We start from the raw sequence: 24,229 nt of genomic DNA on the forward strand, positions 1-24,229 counted from the left end.
CGGTTTAAATCATCACAACTAGTCAGTTTTATTATTATCAAATCAATCACTTAATTAAATATATTTTATTACTCAACAGAAGAAAAAAATTAACAGTTATATGAACATACATTTGTGTAGCGTCATTTTTTTTTTTTTTTTAATAATATACAAACAAGTATTATACAACATAAGTATAACGTAAAACGGTTAGTTAATTAACTTATTATAACATTTTATCGAGCTATGCACAATTGTAATTGTATAAATAAGCATCTTGCGGCGATTAACGAATTTAATGAGGTGCAATTTAAAAATTGCAAAAACAAAAACTAACATTCTATTTCGATTATTCGCAACGTGTTTTAGCGCGCAACTCTACTTTTACCAACAAAAAAGGAATCAACGGTTTCATCCATTCTACGGAATACTGGCAATCGTGTGTTTTCTTTATCCATTTAAGTGACTAATTTAAACGCTTGCATAGGTATAACATTATAATTTATAATCAGATTTCTCAGTACAGCAAGAAAAAGAATTCCAAATACGCCATCGATAACCGTGAATTATAAACATCTACAAACGAACGAATTTTTATTAATTTTTCATATTTCTACGCGCGGAAGAACTTAGGAACGAGTGAACATTGTACAAAGCGTTATGCGTACAATTGTGTCAACTTCATAAATTAATGCGTATATATGATGATAATAATAATAATAATAATAATCTTAGAATTCATATTATGGCAATAAGATCTATTATAGTTCTAGGTAAATTGCACGTACGCTTGCAATGGGGAAAATCAGTGTTCCTTACGAGTTTATTGATTTTTCGTAAATTGCAAACGTAGTTTTTCATTATCGTTAGGAGATAATCAATAATTAATAATACACGTGAAGATCCGGAGCAGCTGCTAGCTAATAAATATATAGTTATTACTGTTAATCTCTATATCGCATCAGGTTTTGCGATGCAGTTAATTAACTACAGATCATTACCGCACTGCAATCCTTCGACTCGAGCTTCAACGCGCCGACATAACTTGTCTCGCAGGATTTCTTTGCTTTGATATCCCTTTGCTGCACAGTGCATTGCTCTTGTATTTCTGCAAATTTAACAGAGTAACCATATCTGCGCCTCTCCGTTACAGCGTGCGAAAATTGAATAGCGTTTCTGTGCATATATTTCATTATACCGTGCATTTAGCGAAGAACTCGTCATTCTATTTCAACTAATTTCTTCTTCTTTTTTTTTTCTTCCTTCTAATTGTCTTTCGTATAAAAATACAAAACGTATTACAGACGAGGTTTCCTTCTGAGCATTCTCTAGTCTATTGCAACTCGCTAATTACGCAATTTTCATTCATATTGTGTGAAAAATATTAAAAATTTCTTCACTTTCTACAGAAAAAAAGAGTAAAAGATTAAGTAAGATTCTGATTCGGTGCAACATTAGTCTGCGTGAAACAGATTCCACTTAAATTTTTCTGACGAAAATGTCCTACATACTATGTCGAAAAATCTTTCAATCCTCCTAAATGCAGATTGCATGAATAAAGTGAAAAAATTTTACGTACCAATTTGAAACGTAAACGCGATAATCTAATTGCCTCGTGCGTATGAAGTATATGTGTAAGTAAATATACGTATATTTGAGTACATAAATAAATACCTCTTAATATGCGTGGAAGATATATAATGATATAAATGTCGAAGTTTTCTAAATCGAATCGCAATACGTGACCGTAAAAAAATTTGATTTTGTACTTTCACAACTGTCTTTGCAAACCGAATTTATAAAGTTTTCTTGTAATCCAGTCACAACTTCTGGCATTTTATATTCCAACTCGATTTACTGGAAATCTTTCTTCCACCCCCCCAAGCGACTCCGACAAATATACATTTGTGTGATTTCGTGCATAAGTGCTGTAGGCATAATCAATTCGCCCTTACCCTGCGGTAAATGTTAGTAAATTTAAGCATATAATATTATATGTATATGATACATATTATATAAGTTTCAAACGAATATCAATATCATTGCGGTAATTGCTGCGCAGTGCAAGTGACACATGAGCTGCAGATAATGTACATAAAAGTGCATTAATTTAAGTTACATTAATATTATAGCATGAAAATAAACGCGAGATGAAGAACGATGACCAAATCCGTTTTATACGGTATTGTAACTTCGCGTAAGAATCTCTTTCTCTCTCTCTCTCTCTCTCTCTCTTTCTTAAATTCTTCAAATTTTCGTTATCGTCACGCCGAATTAAAAATAATCAACCGAAAAGAAAAATTGTATAAATCAAAGGATCGCGTAAGTGAGACAGTATTCTTTCTGTAAAACACCGTTTCTTCTCTCGTTGATTGAGAAACGGTTATACAGACACGGTGATTTATCCGTCAGCATTTACACCTTTCCTGACTCTCACCTCGCGGAAGTTCTCGCATTTATAAACGGAGCTTAACGAGACAGAGTCAGGAGACTTCCGATAATTAAACACCGTAAAAAACAAAAAAAAAATAATTGTTTTATTATTCCTCTTCACATCCTGTGAACGGGTCGAGATTTTGAGAGACGAGTTAACAGAGAGACGATTTTCCGGATCTGGATTTTCCAACGTATCAAATTCTCCTTAGGCGTGAACGATCGCTGGTCATGTTTCTTTAATTCCGTCTTTTTTTTTTTTCATCAAAATTTCCAACCACCCCTGTACAAAACACCATGCCCAAAAATGTGTGATAAATTCACCGCATCTCAATTATCCCCAACCGATTAAGCGACTCGTACCTTAAACGCTAAAGCTTGCACGAATGAGGAGGATCCCCCCCTCTTTCTCCGTGTTATACAAAGAATGGCCGTGTGACGTGAATGCGCTTAATTCTACGTAGACATTACAGGTAGATTATACGTATGGGATAAACGGTCGAGGCGCCGAAAACGAAACGATCAATTTTTCTGCTCCAATTTTTGGAAAATCAAAATCGATCGATCAGTTCGGACGGTTCGCCTTAGCGGAAAATATATGAAATATACGTTCGGGGGATTAGAGTGAAATGCGTTAACTTGCGTATGAGAATAGAGATGTGAGGTGTTAAAATATACTATAATATGTATGTATTATAGTTACAGTTAATCTATAAATCTAGGCACTGGTGCAGCTTGCGGGCTTAGGCTAACGACCGGCTAGTGATTCTGGTGGAGGGCTGCGGTACTTTGCCCTTATGTGCAGGTATGGAGCGGAGGTGATACCGTTGCTGTGAGGCGGCGGCGTGCTTTCGCGGCTAAGTACCCTCACCTGGCAAGGGTCGTGCCTCGTAAGAAAATGCTCGAGGGTGTCCCAGCCGCCCCCGACGCGCACCATCATGTGCCTCCCCTTCAGGAGCTGCGGGTCGTCGTTCAAAAATAATTAGTCGCGTTTCTTTCTTTCTTTCTTTTTCGCGATTTTCGCGATTTTCGCGATTTTCGCATTTCAGTATCGTCTCACCCTGATGAAGACGTTCCGACCGGCGATGTGATAACGTCCCTCTCCGACCTTGCGCACCTTCAGCTTGGAACATTTGTTGGACGGACACTGGCAGAGTCTTTGGACGGCTTCGGCTGCCCGCCGCACCTGAACGATATACGTCGTATCGTAGTAAAATTCGATAAAATAAAACACCAAAATTATTTCACCCTAAACTAAAGTATACTAAAACATGAGACAAAAAAAATCCACACGCAACTTTCCCTACTCTACACTGTTCAACGAAATTATGTCGCAAGGAAGGTGGTTTCTAATTTTGATGTACCTATAATCTACCAGTTAATTCTATTATAAATACCGATTAGTTAGTTGCAGTAAGTAACAAAACACCCTAAATCAAAAAAAGGTACGGCAAAACTAATTTTCATTTTCCACCTAGAACCATATTTTTCGATAGTGGTAAAAAATGAAAATAGTTAAGGACCGAGCGATAACCGCAACTAAAAATTTCTTTCAGTGTTATTCCCGACACAATCAGTTACAAGCTTTCGCGTCACCCACAAAAATCGAATAATTGCTGACCGACGCTGTTAGATTTAAAAAAAAAAACTATAATTTACACTGGAATTACCTTGCGATCCAGCTCCGTGATCGGACCGGAATGTTCGGGCGGTTCGGCGGGTGTTGGGGATGGTGAAATCGAAGGTGACGGAACCTCGTCAGGGTCTTCGGCGCTTCCCCGAGACCAGTCGTCCTCGGTGGTGTCGCTCGGAACGCCGTCACTTCCGGTGGGTCCGTTATCGCTGACGGACCTCCGCATGTCCGACGCGGGTGGGACGGGATTTGGGTCGAGCCATCTCGCAGCAGTTGCCGTCACCTCGGACGTCGAGCTGCAGTACCGTGAAATTGGAAGAAGAACGTCTTTGGTGACTCGTGAACGAAATTTTTTATAATTACTATTGTTTTTTTTTTTTTTTTGTTGATTTCGCTTTTTTCTCCTTCTCGCATTGCCTGGAATTCTTGCTCCCTTGCCTCGGCGATAATTCTCCTGCGGCAGGTTTTCCGACGACGAAAAGCAGGGGCTGCGTTAAGGGATGAGAAACCACCCCGCGGCGTGACTGCGGTATAGCTGCCCCTTTAATATCGTTAATGAAACGCGCCAACCCTCCATTACGGATGGGCGATTGAGGCGGATGGATGCAGGAAGGGTGTAATGCGCAGCCCTGTACAGGCAAAAACAAACTGCGGTGTGGTTTGCTAATCTCTCAACTATGCGAGCGTGGGGAAATTTTTTCGCTGCCTGCCGCGCCTCCCCTTTCGTCGCGGGGGTTTGAAACACCGAAATGGACGAGATATTTTACAATTTGTCAAGAGAATAAAAACTTCTCGACACGCGCGATAAATTATTTATTCACTTCTTGTAAACCCTGCAGAGATTTTCGCCCCGCCCATAGAGTAAAATGCACCCCTAACCTTCGATCCTTGTACACCGTACACCTACTTACCCGTCTAAATGACCAGACTATCATAACCAGCTTCTACTCATGATTTATTTCTCATTTGCACACGCCACACGGGGTGGCATCCAGCCCTTAGCAACCGCCGTGGCAACGAGCTTCGTGCCCCTTTTATCGCTTCTTCAACCCCGGCAGAGAGTTTTCAGTGCAACCGAAGGTATGCGATCGGGAAAATTGAATCTCTGTACGCAAAATTTATACGAAAAATATTCTTAATGAAACAATAAATTATCAAAAAAAAAAAAAAAAAACAACTCTTCCGCAATCAGTACTACGTACTGAAAATTACGAAATTTGTGGTTTTATACGCGCGGTTTAAAAAAAAATCCAAAACAATCGATTAATTTTTACCGATTCGTTCGATTATTGTTTTGGATTCGATCGATCGACGCGTCGACTCTTGTAGACCTGGAGATGGTTTCGCATAATTTCTTATGTATTTCGCAAGCTTGCCTGCTGTGCTTGATGGTTTCGACCGGGGGTCTGGGTGAGGGGGCGGGGGATGGCGACTGGTACTGCCAAGAGACGAGACTGCTGTGGGATATTCCGCTGTCGGAAAGGCAGTGGAGGTCCCTTTCTTGTTCGGCGGCGATTTCCCGCTCGAGTTGAACGATCCCGGGCGGTTCCAGGGCGTACCTGGAGGCCAACCTCGCGACCTCCAGGAGGCAGAGAACGACGTTGCGCGGCTGTCCGTGGAGAACTGGAATTGCAATACACGGACGGTTTGTTTTGTTTATCGATTTTTGTTTGCTCGTTTTTTTCTTTCTTTTTACAGGGGTGCGGAGCGACTGCAGCGGCTGAGGGTGTGAGGAGGGTGAAGCGTGACGTGGACGGAATTATTCCGCGTTATATACCGAGGTCGTCGCTCTCGAAGAGGAGGTTCTCGTGCACCCCTAGACGCCGGCAGAATTGGATGAAATTCTCCATATTGTCTCGCGAAAAGAAACTCCGCCTGGCCGCGTTCTCCCAGCAACGGCCTCTTATCACTGGAACTGGCTGTCGGGGAAACGAAACGAATGTAATTTTAAACAATTTGTGGATATCCTGTAAAGATTCTCATTAATAATGGTATTTTTATGAAGCAAACTTCATTTGACGTGGAAATAAAATTTCAGGCTATCGTGTCGGAGCTAAACGACTCGATGAATCCAATTTCCAAGTTCCAATTTTAAAAAGTTCCGACAGCGCCTGATACCGAATTATTTGGTCGCGAAATTTAAAGTAAAGAGTACAAAGTTGTACAAAACAACCAAGTTTCGAGGCGTCGGAAACCTGACGACTCAAAGTCCCGAAATGCAAAATTCCGAAAAATAAAGTTTCGACGCAGCAGAATTTACTCAACGATTGGGTGTAAAAAATCAGAAAAGCCGAAAATCGGAATGACCAGGATTTGGAACGTAAAAATATCGAAAATCCAAAACAAAAAAAGATCAATGCGGTGAAATTTCATCAAGCCAAAAATTGACAGAACTGAAAATCTTCGATCATTCGGAATTTCGATATTTCAAATTCTTAAGGTTTCCGACTTTCCCACTTTGTCGGGTTTCGTATATCATTCAAAACTTTGATGTTTCGTCGAAGTTTGATTTCTGTATTTGAAGTTTCGCCACCAATAAATTTTAAATATGGCGTATTCGGAACTTTCCAAATTCAGAACTTCAACCCCGCCCCGAATTCTCGCCGCTAATTGCTGCATTGAAGCTGTAAAAGTCTGTAATGGAAAGAGTCGGATCGATTATCGTGAAAAGTGGAAGGCCTCTGAATTCCACCAAGCTTTCAACTTATTTGGCGAAGTTCAGGCGAGCTTTTCAGCGTTCCTACATTGCTTCGGCTGCTAATTGGTTCGATAGGTAGGGAGGGATACGCGTTTTACACGTAATCGTCGGGTACAGAAGGTATAAGTAAAAGTATTCGACTCACCCCCTTGACTCGACCGGAATCAACTGCGGATCGCGCTTTTTCCTGAATCACTCTTGCCAAGCGACACACCATCACGCCGTTGTCAAGTGCGTCGAAAAAATTCTCACCCGTTATGTGGTCGACATCTAAAAATTAAAGAAAATTGCATTTTATTTTTATCCGTGCACGTCAGTTAGTTGCCAGAGTATCCGAATGTTCAGAAAATAAGCATCAATCGCACGATCAGAGAAAATGAAAAATCAATCGAATAGAATCGCTTGCACTTTGACAGTGGATGAAATTTTAGCCTGATTCCTGAAAATAAAATATCGAATTCGAAATCTCGGAACTGAATAAACAACTTTCGTCAGTGGTTGAAAACAAAATCTTTCGAAAGATAATCAAAGGCAGATAAAAAGACAAAGTTACGTATAAGGCGTCAGCAGATACCTGCGAATTGCACCTATTAATTAAAGAGCATGACGATATATCGACGCCACTCACTCAATGCAAATTAATTATAATAACAATTCGTCGGACCGATGGTAAAACAAACGCCAACGCCGCGTATATCCATAAGCGTTTTCTCTCGCGTGCGTGCAGCGATGCGGTCCGTTTATGCCACACCCACACATACGTGTGTGAAAATTAATTCTCGAATTAATTCCAGTACGTAATTCGTTGCGTACACAAGGATTCTCGGTCGCTTTGCCGCTCGTCACCAGGATTCGCGATTCCACGGCACGCGGTGTTCGGTAAAAAAGCCGTTACAAATTCAAGGAAATTTTCAGGTTGTCCGAGAACGTTAAAAATGGAACATTCCCAAGACACAAGAAAAGTTCGAGGACAATTTCCAGGAGTTTCGAAGGGCAAGCGAAATTCAAGGACATTTTCAGGACCAACGAACACGAGTAGCGCGAAACGTGTAAAGCGGTCAGACTCCACAGCTCTGAAGACGCGTCGAATAATTTTGACCAAGTCGGTTTCGGTGCGTGCGTCGTTGCGTCATTTTCACGTCACGCGTGTACAACGCAGTGCACAGATGTGTGCGCCGTAATTCTGTCAAATCGAAGTTACGGACGATTAAGCTCGCACGCTATTGCACGTTGTTACCCGGACGTAATTACGCCTCGGGTCCAGACCATTGACTGGAATAAATATAAATTACGAAACGTTCCCCAACTTTGTTACCTAATTATTTATACATACACGCTTCGAAGAACGATTTCGCCGTCGCTCCCTCCGGTTCCAACCGATATCGTGGATGCAAGTCCCGCGTGTTCCGCATCCACGCGTAATATGTGCCTCGACTTCCGAACTCGATATAGTTAATTTTTTTTTTTCCCTGGGAGGAAAGGAGCCGCCGGCCGAGAGTCGTGACCGAGTCGCCGATCGTGACTAGTTCCTTTAACAGTCGGGAAGCCCCGACCCGCCCATTGCTATTATACGTGTAATCTATTGCGTCTGCGGTGCAACCATGCCGCGTGCAGGATCCAGGACGTCACGCGGACAAGTTCGCCGTGTAAAGCCGTGATTTAGGTACGCAAGAGAGCACGACACGCTTTTGTGCGGATCGTCGCGACGGAATTAACGACGGAGTGACGGGGGGCTCCGGATCTCGGTCACCCGGAACAACGAACTCTAGAAAAGTCATCTGCGCATTACACGTCACGATATGCATGCACGTGTGTAGATACGTCAGGATTGCGTCACTACTGCTGTACCTACATTGTGTGGGATCTCGGTGACATTTGTCGAGTATCGGAGATTGTTGCTATAGCTCGCGTTGTCGGTTCGAAAACGATTTTCTACCGTCGGTTGGATCGAGGTTTTGGGATCTGATGAACAACGAGGTCCGTTGAAGGTGAGATTTCGGTCAGAGATGAGCATGGGGAAAAAAGGTATGGTCGTACTTGGTGTATGCTGCGTGTGGAGTTTCCATACCTGGGAAAAGTAGCGAAACGCGTCTACGGATTGGATATTATTGGTTGGCAAAGACTTGTTAAAAACTTTCCAAGATTGGTATCGAGTCTATAAAATACTTGACCCGTTTGCATTGTATTCAAAATTGTTTGCTTGAGAATAATTCTTTGTAAACTTACGTCTTGGACTGATAATGGTATCTTAGAGAGTATAATCGACGCAGCGATCCTTTACATTCGGGCAAAAATGATAACCGAAATAAATCGAGTCTCACGAATAAGCAAAATGTCGAATTTCAAGCAACTTTTGGTTTTATTGAAAAAATGATGTATAAATTAGGTCAATATGTTTCGAAAGTGCAAAAATATAACGTTAATCAAAACAGCATGTAGCCGTGACAGAGTAAATAAACAATCCCCTTCCGTTCTCGCTTCTACAATGAACTCCGTGACCTGAAAAAAAGTACAAGTCGCCCGAAGATACACTTTCGAAAATACGGGAACCAGTGAAATCTCCCGGGACACTTCCTCGGCGACTTTTTACAAGAGTTGTCCAACAATAAAGCCCAACTTTGATCGGCGAATCGCTTCACGGACGGCGGAGCGTCACGGTCTATTATCCATTAACCGCATGTTTCACAGAGCGGACGAATCTGCAGTTGAATTTCTGAAATTCTGGCCAAACGGCGATCGTACGCCAGAATCGTGGTGGACTTACCAAAACTTGATACAAGCGGTAAGTCGCTGCAGGACTCGGAACTCCTGCCGGGGGAGGAGCGCCACTTCCGGTGAGTCAACCACGGTGCAGCCCCTGCAGGATCGATATGGCTTTTCATTTTATAACCGGCCTGCTGCACGCGCCTCACACGCAGCCGAGTCATACATTTTGCGGAGTAAGGGGAAAGGAGAGAGAGAGAGAGAGAGAGAGTCGTTGAGGTACCTGGATCTCGTCGTGATTTACGTCGAACAAGGAATAATCTGTCAAATTCGTCATCGAGAGAATGTTTACACGCGGCAGGAATTCTCGAAGCCGAAGACAAAGGGTCATCGCCGACTGCGTGTAGGGGTGGACGACCTGGCCTACATAATTCCTACTTCCGTCGCGATATGTGGAGACCGGATATCTCTCGGTTGGTACAATATAATTTAATAATTAGCCGTTTAGGACTCAACGTCGCGACGTCCGGCATTCACCGAGACGAACGATGCGAGATGCGACGAAGCGTATTCAGCCGGCTCTTATCACTCGACTTTCCGATTCTGCTCGAATAAGAAATTCGAGAGAAATACCTGCGACTCTGGAAAAAAAATTCACCCCCCCCCCCCCCCCCCTGTAAGCAGAAACCAAGAAACCTCTCAAGCGGTAAGCTAATCTTTTCCATTTTCTGAACGCAAGCCTGACGAGTGATTCCAATTATCAGACACTTTCCAGCGATGCAGAACCGGAGGATTCTCGGAGATATTCGGACCTCGGCAAAAGGTTGACGGAACAATTACGGACACCGCGACGTTCCACGAGTATGAGCGCGATGTTTTACATGCAGGTATACGTGTGCATGTGCTTATAACGTACATTTGTATGCCACGGTGCGTATATATTGGGTCCATATTTGGAAACTGGAGTGAGGACGAATGGCGGCCACGTGTGTACTTGCATGTTGTATGTATGTATAACGTATATGCTTCGGCTATATATTTACCCAGACTAGAGATGTGTGTGCGCATCTATGTATGGACGTACATGGCGTACACGCAACGCGTATGCAACCGGCAGCCAGCTTCTGACCCCGAGAAAACCAGACCAGATACAAACACGCGCCTTTTCGCGGGTCCAGCAGCGCCGGTCGGCCTCGATCTGATAAATATCGTGTGTAACGTATCAAGGTGAGGATCGGGATTACGCGATCCGATCCGCAATACAAGCGCCATCCGACGATCATCGATATTCGCAGTTCCGAAGAGTCGGAACGTTCGTCGATCGAACGTAGAAACGAAACTTCTTCTTGGTTGAGAAGTCGGAGAAAAAACACGCTGCGCGGTAATGGAGAATGTAAGTAATTAGTGGAAAATCGTCATCGCGATAGGAATGATTTTTTAAAGTACAGAGATTTATACGTTTACATTCCTCTTCGTATTTTACATACAGAAAAGTAAATGGAATAGAATCGAGCGTGGAATGTAATTAATTGAACTACGAAAGTTCAGCTGCCAGTAGACTTCTATCACTTTCATTGATTTCTTTCCTACTTAGAGATGTCGAATGTAAAACGTTCCCATCTTCGCGAGGGTCAAATGATATCGGGGTTGCAAATCAGAGTATAAAGCAGCTGATGTAAGATGTCGTGAATTCGAATGGCTGTTACACGAGTTCGAAAGTATCGCCTGAGGAGTCTTTCCCACAGGATTTTCTTTATCATTTATATGTATATACGCATACCGATGAAACGTAAGAGAGAAACTCCGGTGCGTTGTAATAAAAGTTTCTCGCTGTATAAAAGGCCGCATTCGAACACATCCAAGCCCATGTGCATGGAGCCACCCCTCACATTGTCTACGGTCACGCGTGCATATTTCCACGTTGAGTCTTATACGGTTGCGTAAAAGACTCCGGCAGGACGGGGGCATTATGCGCGGACACCGGTTGTGACATAATACAACACGGTATAATGCACGCTAGAACCTAGAACCTAGAACCTAGGAGCTACATAATAACACGTGATGCGATTTACAATAAAAAGTAGTGAAAATAAACCAAACACCTATCCCACTACTTATGCATCATACTTGTAGTATACATGCTATTGTACGTATTCATGCCGCGCATTGTCGCACACCCTTCACTATGCGCCAAGAGAGCACGACGAATTGGAATTGGATCTGAGAAACCGATACGTGACGCGATGCTGAAAGTCGTTTGCACAGTTTCTGGTGGTGCTTCTGCAAACGAAGAGGAAAACTGCAGGGCAAAACAATTTTGCTGGTTTTATCAAAATTGGACCACCAGGACGTTCTCGTCTTTTTTTTATCGAACCCCGCCAAGTACAGGTACCCTGGCTATCGTGTGAGGTAACGGAATACGTTGCCACCTAGATCGTGGATAGATCGCCCGGAGACGGACGCGGAAATCGGTCAGGGGTCGAGGATCCCGTGTCTGGTTACAAATCCTATAATTTGATGAACGAGGTCGTTTCACCCTCCGGAACTAGACGCTGACCTCGTCAACGCCGCGGGGCTTTGCATGCACAGCTATCGATGCTCACGTCCATGGAGGGTGGAAAGCTGGAGGATGAAAGCTCCGCGTCGAGGATCGTGCCGATCGCTCGATAGAGCGAAAGCTTCGAGAGGAAAATTTCCATTGTTCGCTAACGATGAGTCGATGGTTGAGGAACGACACGGTTTTCACCTCGTCCCAAGTACATCGATGTTCTTCGATTGATTCGTTCATTTTCACCCGGTTTACACACAACGTAATATCGGTTACAGCCTCAGTTGCGACAAGGAGTATCGATGACGAGTGAAACCATCGACTTTATACGTCTACGTTATTGTTAATGATACTGTGCGGGGCGATTAACGAGGCGTGAAATTGTCGTAGTTATCGTCCGTTTCCTTCTGCGCTATTTTAGCTTGACTCTTCTCCGTCTCTCCTTCACCACCGCATGTGACATCATCGAGTTCGGAAACGGTCTAACGTACAATGCGTTTTAAGCACGTACTCGCTCCTCCTCGATCCTCGCAATCAACGCATTACGCACGATTTACCAACTCCTGTGACGTGCTGGCTTGACAAGCCCACGTTAATCAATGCGGACCGAGAAACACGACACGTGACAGGCTGAATCCAAACAATTCGCAAGTCGTAGAATTGAGCTCGTCGCGCTGAAGAGACGTACAATTCGTTCATCGTCACCCAACCGATCAAACAAATCGGCAATAGCGTGCTTAAGGTTTGACTGATTCAAAATATTGTGACTCCGTGACCTCAAAAACGTTTTCCAAAGGCTACTGGAAGCTTGAGGACAACGTCGAGGATGTTATTCCGCACTAAGTTGGTCTACAAGATCTATTTTCGGTCGCCTAATGACGTGTGTCGTGTATCAAACAATAATATGTCAGACTCTCTTGTCACGTTGAACAACGCACTCTGATCGAGCCATCAGTGAAACGCTCACAGCGATTCAGCCTTTGTATTACTCTCGCCGTCTCTTAGAAGGAGACGTTTAGCACTTCAAAACTTGCAAAAAGTTCACCTGTCTAGCCTTTTTTCCTCAGTTTCAAGCCTCTCATTATCCGCCAGTAGGTGATGGTATGAAATTTCTGATAAACACCTCGTGCGGTTTAATCGAGAATTTGACTTGTAGCTTGGGAAACTTGGATTTCGAGAAGCATCGACGGAACCGGGCGTCGACTTTACCGAAACTCCCGATAGCCGCTACGCCAAGTACCTCAAGTACCATACGAACAGCTGCCAAAAGCTCCTCTGGAAGAAAGTTCACCCCCGATACCGACTTCCCGACCCGGTTGAACCACTGGCTAACTTCCCGACGTTTCGAGCCCTTATCTCTTTCCTCCGACGTCTCCTCTACCCCAATATTTCCGATTTCTGTAATAAAAAATCAACTACTCACTGATCGTCTTGTTTATCCAATCGGCGAGATCCTCCTGCAGTGGGATCAGCTGTCGACCCTGAACGTAGTGAAGGCGCTCGTGGTAAATGTCGGCAAATTCCTCCTCTTCGGCCGACGGTCTCGGCACATCGGCCCGGTTGAAGACGGTGGTCGAGGTCGGACCCCAGCTGCTCCGGTACCTCGTGTGCTGGGACGAGGGGAAACGATTTGCACACGACATTTTTCTACCCCCGATCTCGTCCCTGACCTCTGCAGGTGCTTAGGTCAAGCGACGCGCGCCGTCGTGACGGATTTCGACCTCGTCGAGTCGCCTTGCTCCAAGTTGGACGTCTTCGGAAGCGAATCTGCAACGAGAGATGAAAATAATGAGAAGTTCAAATCGACGTTTACGGCGTGCCCGATCGATTCCTGAGGCTCGTCACGAATCGCGTTTCTACGGTAGTCGCTCGCGTTTATCGCATATTTATTTATCACCTTACTCGAAAGCCTGCGAGGATCGATCAGCGGTAAATATCTCTTTGGATTCTACTCACGCGTGTGGGTGAATTTGACCGTAAGTCGGTGTGAACGAACCTCGACACCTCCGGAGGTCCCGCAAACTTCGGAATTAGAGAGCGGTCTTCGAGGTGATTGCTGCACGGTTTGAATTTCGACTCGTTTAGATTTTTCTACGAGGAACCGAGTCCCGAATGTTACAGGCCTAGGAAATAATCGATTTCGACTTATTTCTGGATAATTGTCCTTCAAGGATCTTTCAGGCAAAAGTCAATTGCAGACTTTGACGAACCAGAACATTCTCCGATTAACCAACATCCAAGGATCGGGAGACAGTCGCGTGTCTGTAAATGCGGGAGAAAACCAGCGTCAATCAGCCGCGAGTGTTGGTACTAGCACCAAGCCGTTGACTGAGCGCGACAACTGAAGCTGGTAAGTATTCCGGCGACGTTAAAAAGGCGTGTGAAGTTGTCCGCGTTGCTTTACCCTCTCCTTGTTGTCCCGCCGTTAATCAAGATTTGCGTTAAACCGGGTAAATCGCGGTCGCGGTTGCAGAATATTCGCGAGACAGATGCAGATCCGCGGCATAAATCAATCTCCGGCGGCACGCACTCGCCGTGCGATCACGCGACCGATGACGTCGGGGTCCAGAATCGATCGTGGAAGAAGCGAGACCCACGCTTGACCTTCGACACCGATCCTCCTCTTCTCGGTTCGCCCCGTTCCTACGTACGTAAAAACCGCGAAGCACTGCTACAGTAGCACCTACAAATGGAAGGTATGACGACGCCTGTGGGTATTAAGGTAACGCAATACTCGACGCGTAAACAAGGGAATAAACACGTATAGCGATGGGATTGCGTAGCCATACTAGAACAGCCCACGTGGTCAGCCGAGGCGAGAGCTGGAGAATGATCTCCGGATAATATGGGCACCATGTTTTCTTTTAAGGTGCCGATGAATGATTACGGCTACCGAAAAGATTACCTATGCGGACCTTGGGATAGCTTGGCTCGTCCGACAACGACTCTGTCTCGGGGTTTGATTTACCGACGTTCGCGTAGGACAGGCTACGGAATTGCAATATCGCGGTCAAGAATTCAGCCGTCGCGTCCGACTGAATCGAATCGATATGGACTCAGATTTTCCGAGATCCCAGAACGAATCGAGCAGCTATGCTTCATTCATTCCGACTCGGTGTCCTCGCGAGTGCTAATGGAGTAAAAAATGCCGTCTCGTGATGTAACTCGTTTCAACGAGAGGACCGCGAACAAGGAGACGAGGACCAGGAAGAGCTGGCAATGGCTGCATGGAGGAGAGGGCCGAACGTTTGCGGCGAGCCTCGAAACGGACCGTGCTTGGAAGAAGTGGAAAATTGAGCTCCCTCGTCACGGCTTGATTAATTAACCCTGCAACGAATGACCCGGGGCCCTTTAAGTCGGGCTGGCTAAAGAATCTAAGGCTACGAGTGTTCGTGTAAAGACTCGGCGACTTCGTCTGTTCAGGAAACGCACGCAGCCACCGGGCATCTACCGCCTCTGGTTGTTATCCTTGAGACGATATTCGGCGAGCCATATCTGGAGAGCAAATTTACTTCCAAATCAGGAGGTATTACGGTGTCCTTTTCTCATCTCGACTCTTCGTCGTGCGAGAAGAGCCCGCAGCCAACGGCCTTAGACGTCAATCTTACGATCGACAAATCCGATCCGATCGGTGTTTTCCGCGATTTCTCGTCTTCTGCGTTTCATCGTTGCAATATTTTTACGCTACGTTGTCGAAATTTGACGTGTGTTTGTCGCCTTCGCGATTTTTGTTTCTTCTTTGTGTAATAGGATCATGCAATTGCTCTGTTGGACAAAACGTTGGACTTTTTTTTCAGACAATATTCGAGTGTCTCTGATTGAAAATTATTATTTCTCACGAACCTCTCTCTCTCTCTCTCTCTCTCTCTCTCTCTCTCTCAATCTCGTGGAATTGTAATTACGGAGGAGGTAATAGATGAGCGAGCACGGATTTGTTATAGGGACGGAATTATTTCGCGATGACCGTATGAAAGGATCGCTGTAATCGTTGGGAAGACACCTGTGTTGTATTGAAATTTTGCGGGTGAGCGATTCCGTGATTGAGGGAATTATATTGGCGTGAAGAATCGGAGCGGAACGCGTGCGGCGTGAAATGTTGTTGTTTACATTGAGATGATTTATTTATTAATGAATTCAGCCGCCGCCGATTGACCATGCGTGAGTAAATTAACGGCCTGCGGCATGTGAGCAAGGCGGAGACCCACTTAGGGATCAGGGATCATTCAACTTGAGCGATTAGAGAAATAGGTAAGCGGACGAATGCGGAATAACGACGGACGAGAAATCAAAGAATTCGCGTTCTTCCGACGAAGTCTGTCGTCATATCAGCCATTGACGATCTCGGTCGCCCACGTGGTGACATTTTCTCCCATATTATCGTACTGAATTCGGAAACCGGTATAAAAATGTTTTCTTCGGATTATCGCGTGTTGACCGAGCGAAATGCGCACACACGTTATGTCATTTCTATTCGAACGTAAGCTGTGTATAATTGTGTCGATTATCATAAGACGATATTCCGCAGCTCGCCCACGCGAATTAAGCTACCGCCGCCGATGGAAATTAACATAAAGTGTAAGATCCGAATTGGAATCGCGGGATGCGTATGCGGTGGGAATAACAATGAAACGCAATTCGCGGGATCGCTACTCGTAATGTATTCCGATACGTTGGCGGTATCACGCCATCGGCATCACCCACCGCGATGCGACTTAATTCCAGCTCCGACGGAGACCGAAATTAAACGACGAGTGTCCGCCTTAATTATCTCGATTATAAAAATTGACAATATCCCACGCCGGCAAACGTAGGGATAACAACGCAACGCGCACGTATAATATTCCAGCACGTTGTACTGTTGCAGAAAAGAAGATACAATATTAGCTGAAGAAGTCACTGCACGGATCACAGACCGTGAATTTAATGGCAACTGCAGTTCGCGGTTAGGTAAATACGCGTTAGCATTTATATGGATCCTGGAATCGAGCCGAGCAGCTTGAGCCGCGAGGGGAATTCGCAACGAGTTTTATAAATTGCCGGTCGTTCGTACACGACCATTGGCTAGCTGTAAATTCCGCAATAAATGAGATTGATCGGCGGTATGGAGCAGCTGGCAATCCGTGGAAGAAACGGCGCCGATGTAATAATTGTATAACATCGTACGGAACGTGCAGTTCTTCGAGTTTGCAAGAAGAAAATGCAAATGGACGGGGGAATCGATCGCGATAACGCGTGCCATTTACGTCGGCGATAGATCAACAACGCGAATTAATTGAATTTAAATTGCAACGGAGGAAGTGAGAGAAAAAAACACGCACGCGTTACGATCGGGGTCGACACGCGGAGTAATTGATACGTACTCGCGGTAATCGTAAGGATGGCGATATTAGTGTTTCGCTTATCGCACGGCTCGACTGTAAAACGAATCGCTGACGCGTTGGCGAAATGATCGACGCATCGATCGGACTGTTTTAGAGGAAAACCGACGCTGCTCTCGGCTCCTCAGCGATTCTGCGTGGGCGTCGATGCATCGTAACGACGCCTCGCGTCGGCTTCCTTTCAGCCCGCAGAGCCGCGTGGGCTAAATCTCAATGAAAACGAGTATTTTCCTCTTCTCCACGGGCACGCACCGCGTATACCTTTAATACCGTCCATCCACGTTGGTATGTTATATGCAAGTACGAACGAGAACGTCGCGGGTGGGCGGCGACGCTGCGAACTCAAAGAATCTACGAGGCTGGGCGTCGCGACGCGTGACGTCGTGAAACCGCACGGTACCTTCTCCGAATCGTAAATATCCCGTATGCGGTACGCAATTTTTCAATTTCTTCTTTACGGATTTTACAAATATAAACGAACATTGTGTTCAAACTGTAAGCGGAGAACCGTTTAACCAATTTCGACGTAAATCACGCGCCAATTAAACTAAGACTAATTTTCTCTTACGCAGAAGATACAAAATTTCGTAGAGCAATTCGGTGATTAGTTTAACCAGGCTCACCTCCGTTCGCGTCTCGGCGTTCAATTCAAGACGCGCAGGACCGGTAACGGGATTAATTAGCACTCCGGCAGCAAGTTCGCGAAATAATTCGCGAACACGTTCGACGTGTGTGAAAACTTTGCCACCGCGGTTTCAGCGCGGAAAGTAAAATGAGCTCAATCGCGAGGCCGAGTCGCCTTTTACGATCACAAAAGCATGCGATATAGGCGATTAGGCAGACGGAAAGTGTGAAACAGGATGCGTGATTTAGCAACGGTTTTCAGTTTTCGAGCAGTCACTTTGTAGGTGTAAAAGCGAACCTGTGAAGAGATTTCGCCGTTTTAGAGAGCCGCGCGTCGATGATCGTTGCGCAACGTCTCTGTACCGTCATGTTACACCCGTTTGGATACGGATAATGCCTATAATGGTGTGTATGCTTGTATCGATTTGCCAGGAAGTAATTAACTAACGACTGTCTACCATATCGGCGATTTCAAAGCGGATGAAAAAAAAACGTCACATTCGTTCGGATGTGTCTACGTAAATACGTAAAAACCCGACGCATGGTATACCTTATAATTTCCATTACAAAGACAAACGGAGAATATAAATAATTAACTAGCGACACGTCAGGATTTTTACTAAACCCGTCACTTTTTGGGCATCTTATGATCGCTTTCAGCGACATGCTTGAGAATGATCACTAAAATCGCCTACCGACGAATATTGACGGTACAAATCGATAACCTGAATTTTTCGAGCATTCAAAAATTGGGAATCGTTTTTAGTGAAAATGAAAGAACCGTCTTGTTGCGATAGTCGATAAATTCACCGCGTAAGAATTTTCTTTGACATTCAAACGTCGTTTGCGTTTGCAGGGAAGAAAGATGTTCGTTAACCCTCGGAAGACCGCGATCCGAGTCGAGTTTATCCAATTGGCAAATGGCAATTGGAACAACGAGTCAGAGCGAAACAATAAAATGTACATTAGCCGGTGGCTAATCATAAGAACAAGACCAAGTGGCTTGAGTTTGCTCCGCGTCGACAGTCGGTAAACACACGTTACACAACGCAAACAATTACTTTCATAGATTACAATTTTCTCGGACATTTTCTTCCAAGTATATTTATTCCACGGAGCGATTGCGCAATGCGTCATACCTGCGTAAGTAAGTCGTTCTCTAAATTGACCCCTCGCTTCTCCCTCCTCCAGCTAGATAAATTGACCTTTCGTCACGATGTGTTCTCAATTTACTTTGTCTTCATATGTTTTCCTCATCTCAGCTCACGTCATATACCCTGACGTTAATTTCCACGCGCATTAACCAACTCCAGTGACACTCTTGTCGCTCTGATTTCAAAAAATCTGGGGTGAGATCGAGAGTGGAAAACATCCCGGCGTTCATTAGCTACGCATCCTCCCCCCACGTTACAACTCACCCACACGCGGCAGAACAAAAGCAGCCGCAAACCTGTCGGCTCCTCATATGCCATAATACCACGACGATAAGTACACGCGTGCATGGCCGCCAACCGGAGACCGAGAAGCGGGAAGATGAATTAGTGTCGCTAATCCATTTGTTTACGCCGCGTTGAGAGGCTAGTTAATCCCAAAGCAAGGCGTATACGTCAGGGACCGACAGCGTGTCAGACAAGCTTTTCACATTATTTACATTTTTTCACCCCTCCATCCCCAATTCTGATCTCCTATTCGTCCACGGCCGGTGTAAGAATGGGTTTTTCAACAAAGGGGACCAGGTCGACGTGTCTGATCTTGAGAGAATTAGAGAGCGAGTGATGGAGGGACCGTCTGCATCTCGAGGAGCCCAGGCCCTGGTTTATAAATACAACAACGCCTTTGAGCTCGGTGTTTGGAACCGTAGTTCCTACGGTGCATGGATACTTGGGCTATTTAGTCAGGTGGTCCCCCTCCTCCCCCTCCGCCCCGCCCTCGTAAAACACGCTCCTTTTATTTTACGGCCTCGTGTGCCACCTACACTTTATTCAGAGCCAAGACGTTGCCACTCGAGAAGAGACGGCACATGACGATCGGCGGTGGGTCGCGGAGTAACCTAGGACAGGAACACGAAACCAGATATCCTCCAGGGCTGCACTTCGTGTAACCCAAAGATACCAAACACGTGTCCAGAGAGGCCACGTGCTTCGCTGCTCGAGATCAGATACATACCAGGCGTCTTTTGTCCTGAAGGATGTCGGGGAGAACGGTACCGGAGCGTTATCTTCGAGGAGTGGGAAAAGTCGAAGAGGCTCGACTCTCACTGGACACCGAAGAAATCGACCGATCGTCGATGCTGCTGAGGTTCGGACTGGTGGAGACTAATTTTTCAACATCCCCGTAACCGGTTCTCAAAGAGATTAAGGACGGAATGGTGTTCCGAGAGAATGAGGTGCTATCAAAATAAAGGGAATGTAGGTCTTCTAACAGGCGAGTAACAGGTGAGCCGATTAAGCCGCAGAAACAGAGCGTAAGACGGCAGCGAAGAGCCTTCTACCATCTCAATTACCATTTCAAATGTGGGTATAATCCTGACGTGTGCGATATGGTTACCTAGTCTTGACCGGAACACATGTTACGATCCCTCATAAACGATTCGTCGCGCGTTTCTCACTTGCTGTACCGTCACGTCAGTCTCTCTCTCTCTCTCTTTTTCTACCTCGCGCGAGGAAACGAAATTTCACGATCGAGTTGTGCGAAGACTGAGGTAAGGAAGTGCTCGCTGGTATTGAAGGGTGAATGTCAGGATTGAACGAAGAGAGAAGGTGCGTTTTGACGCCGCGAGTGGAAATGGAAAGAAATTAAAGACGAACAACGTGCGGGCTCCACCGTTAGCTGTACGTATAATAATTGTAGAGTATTAACAAGACATTTTTGGAGCGTGACTGAGAGTCGGCCAGACCGGTGCGGGGGACTGTTGCGAACCCGACTCCTCGAGGTAGACGCAAGACACGGCTATCCGGTCAACGAAGCCATCGCATCGCCGGAGCGAGCCATACCTGATAATGCTTACTACTAATCTGTCGCGACGGAGAACCGGAAGAGTAAGGAGCGAAAAGCCGAAAGAGAGAATTCCGGAGTTTTTCCGAATTGGAAGAGAAAAATAAAAATGGTCAGTTGATTCAGACAGTCGATGTACGGTTTCGTCCTTTCTCTATGGTGCAAAAACTTAATTGCCTCCCATTATTATTCATTACAATAGACGGAGAAGACCGTAAACAAGCATCCAAGTTCGTATTACATTATCGATCTTATATCGAGGTGGTGAGTAGCTGAGTCACCTCAGGTGACTGACAACCGAATCACCGTTCGATGTTTAACGTTGAATACCCAATTATATTATCAGTTGTCGAAAGCTCATCTTGATAGATGTGCCTGTCGACGAGTGACGCGGACAATCCTACAACACGTACCACGGTTCGAATGCGCTTCGGTACGTTCTGCATAGCTTATCTTGTAAATCAATTGTGTGCTTGTACAGTGGAACCTGACGACAGGTCATTGCCTGAAGCATGCGCGTAATTCTCTGCGAGAAGAATCGACAAAATGATTTGAAAAACCAGGTCGAAAGACATCCAGAGTCATACCCGTATCGGCTTTACCAGCGTCCCGATGAACGATTATAGTAACTCTACCTTTACGACGTGTGCTGCTTTACGCATGCTGCTGTACGAATCCCAGAGGGAGAGAGAAAGAAAAGGGGGAGAGGAGAGGAGCATGCACGAGGCCGTCGTCCGACGCCTTAGAAATTCTTTAATGACTTTATGTCACGGGCCGAACACCAAGAAAGCTCGCTTAAGCTTCGTCGTCGTTACAGCCTGACGGATTAGCCTGCCTAGAGACGAGGAATTAAAAGCTGATGTAAAACCCCACGGTTTTTAGGCTCGAGTCTGTGATGATGACAATTTTTACAAATTCTCTCACGCAGGCCAACGATCGAATGGAAAAGAAGCGAGTACGAACGACGACCACTTTGCCGCGGCGCGGCGTGCTATTAATTTCCAAACATATGGTAACCGCGTATGGTACCAGAGTCAGTGTGACGGAGAGAGCGTTGCGAGAACGAGAGTGTAAGCGAGGGTTGAAGGGGGCGCGAAACATCTGTCCCTGGGGGATCTTTTGTTTAGAAACATGGGTGTACGTAATTGAATCGATCCTGAAGCTCGGCTGCGAGGCGTGGTGAGAAAGCGAAAAAATTTCTTACGAAATTAACGGCAACGGTGAAGTGAGATAAGAAAATTAGCGCACCTGATGAAAATGAGGCTGCGGGTAAGAGATTGCGATCGATCATGATTATCGGCAGCGGCCCAGCCTCTGATGTGAAAAATTTGACTCTTGAGAAGTGAAACCGTTGTTTGAACCGATTGTGAGCGTTATCGAATCGGCACGTGAATACTAGATTTCGATGTTAAACTCGTTATCGATTCGAAAGATCGTTATCAGGGATGATTCGAATGCTGCAAATACAACGCGATTGCAGGCGCAATCTTCGGCGCGAATATTTATAACACAGGTACGTCGAATTCTTTCCTCCGTACAGATGCGTCACAATTATCGCCTCACTGTTCGCGGAATTCCACGTTTTGAACGTTTTCATCGAAAGGTTGAAACGTCGAATCGACGACGACGTCGCAGCGAGTGCTACGGTACGGCAATACCATTGCAACGCGCTCAAGTGAAATCGAAACCGCAGCCAATTACAAGGCGATTTCAACGTCAATATAATACTGGTCTACCTTATAAGTAAAAACTGGTGTTCACCCACCCGCAGATTTATCACCAATATAATCAGGATCGATCGGAACAATCAGAATTACTGATTAATCCCAATTTGTTCGCCGGACGGAAGGTCGAATCAGCAATTAGTTCCAATACCGTAGGTCCGTGATATTCAAGACAATTGTTCAAAAAAACAACTGACCAGACTTTTTTAGCATATATTAACAGATAACACTTCGAAGCTTTTACGTTCCGTCTGACTCTCGGTAAGCGGAGAATAATAAAATATAAGTAAGATATAAAATGAAAAAAAAATAAATAAAATAAACCAGACCTCCTCGAATCGAGTAAAATTTTCCACCTACCGGTCATCAAAGTCGATGATAGTCCCCGTTTCTCCTGGCGTGTGTGAAAACCGAAGACTCGGACGGTATAACCTTGCCGCGAAGTGGATCCACACGCGATTCGCAACTCCTGGGGCACGTAACTCTTTTATTTCACTCGGTGCACCCGCCGATCAGGAGACCGTCGCGACGACGCGACGAAGAAGACTAGGATGAACCGGCGATAGGACGAGAGACGAGCCAGAGCCGGAGGGCGACCGAGTTCAGACTGAGAGACCCTGCGACTCCACGGATCTCCTCAGCCGGTCTCTGACTGTTCAGACACCACGTGCTGCACGCGGTATCGCGGCTTGCTTTGCGCTCTGCCCCCGACTCCGGCCTTTCTCTTTCTCTCTCTCTCTCTCTCTCCCTCTCTCGCCTTCCGTCCCCCCGTCCCTTTATCCCTTTCGTCAGCCCCTCGCCCAGCAGGGCTCGTTGATCGCCCTCATCCCTGAACGCGCCCCCAACCCGGGACGAGAATCGCTAGGCAATGTCCCCGCCGCTCGTACCCCTGATCAATACTCGACAGCCACCCCCGTACTTCCTGCAGAAACCACCACCCCAGACTCATCGTAGAATGTCTCTGTGCGTGGACCAGCGGATACTCTCCGAGGCTGCGCGGCTTCGCCCAATTCCTCGTGCCGCAGGATCAAAAGGTCTCGCGGATCGGAAACGGTGCCGGAGGGCGCAGACCTTAGTCGGTACTTTTCTCGAAAATTCTCGAGAAGAGAGGATGTTTTCTTATACGTGGCTTTTTGGGGGGAATGATATTCGAGTAGACGTGCGAGGCTTTGCCGTTTGTTCGGAAATCTTTACTTTCCGCTTGCTGCACACACTCAGAGTTTTCCAATCCTCCGATATCGAACGTTCCTGCGGTTGGCACAGGCTGGAGGAAATATTGCACCGCTGAATCACCGCGGCACACGTCGCGTGCACTATCATCGGTTTACGATACGGTGCAGTTTGAGTTTAAGACACGTAGGTATGCGTGGTATAACAAATTCGTAACATTCAATTCCGACCTGACACGAGGCTCTGAGTATAATAAAATCCTTGAGGACTCGACTTGCTGTTCATTCATACTACGCCCGTTACGTGATACACATTTTCGTCTTCGTAATGGCGACACGTTTTTGT

General features: G+C 45.6%; 1 protein-coding gene and 1 long non-coding RNA gene across 3 annotated transcripts; one reads left to right on the top strand and one right to left on the bottom strand.

The window, feature by feature from the left end:
• Positions 1 to 3: 3 nt before the first annotated feature.
• LOC124308005 (growth arrest-specific protein 2-like) lies at positions 4 to 23,406 on the bottom strand. 2 transcript variants are annotated; one of them, XM_046770260.1, is made up of 9 exons: positions 23,075 to 23,406; positions 13,418 to 13,761; positions 9,508 to 9,600; positions 6,889 to 7,013; positions 5,823 to 5,964; positions 5,422 to 5,668; positions 4,083 to 4,341; positions 3,473 to 3,598; positions 4 to 3,370 (listed from the first exon to the last, which is right to left on the bottom strand). In XM_046770260.1, exons 2-9 carry the CDS (start codon positions 13,635 to 13,637, stop codon positions 3,161 to 3,163), a joined length of 1,422 nt encoding a protein of 473 aa, XP_046626216.1. In that variant the 5' UTR covers positions 13,638 to 13,761; positions 23,075 to 23,406; the 3' UTR covers positions 4 to 3,160. The 2 variants fall into 2 exon arrangements, with proteins under 2 accessions (XP_046626216.1, XP_046626217.1); XM_046770261.1 differs by lacking the exon at positions 9,508 to 9,600 and having other exon boundaries at positions 23,075 to 23,401.
• On the top strand, positions 4,448 to 6,358 carry LOC124308009 (uncharacterized). Its single transcript, XR_006908900.1, has 3 exons — positions 4,448 to 5,152; positions 5,417 to 5,986; positions 6,084 to 6,358. It is a non-coding gene; the product is annotated as an uncharacterized LOC124308009 (long non-coding RNA).
• Positions 23,407 to 24,229: the final 823 nt, after the last annotated feature.

The sequence above is a fragment of the Neodiprion virginianus genome, chromosome 6 (assembly GCF_021901495.1).
Source record: "Neodiprion virginianus isolate iyNeoVirg1 chromosome 6, iyNeoVirg1.1, whole genome shotgun sequence".
NCBI classification, from domain to species: domain Eukaryota; kingdom Metazoa; phylum Arthropoda; class Insecta; order Hymenoptera; family Diprionidae; genus Neodiprion; species Neodiprion virginianus.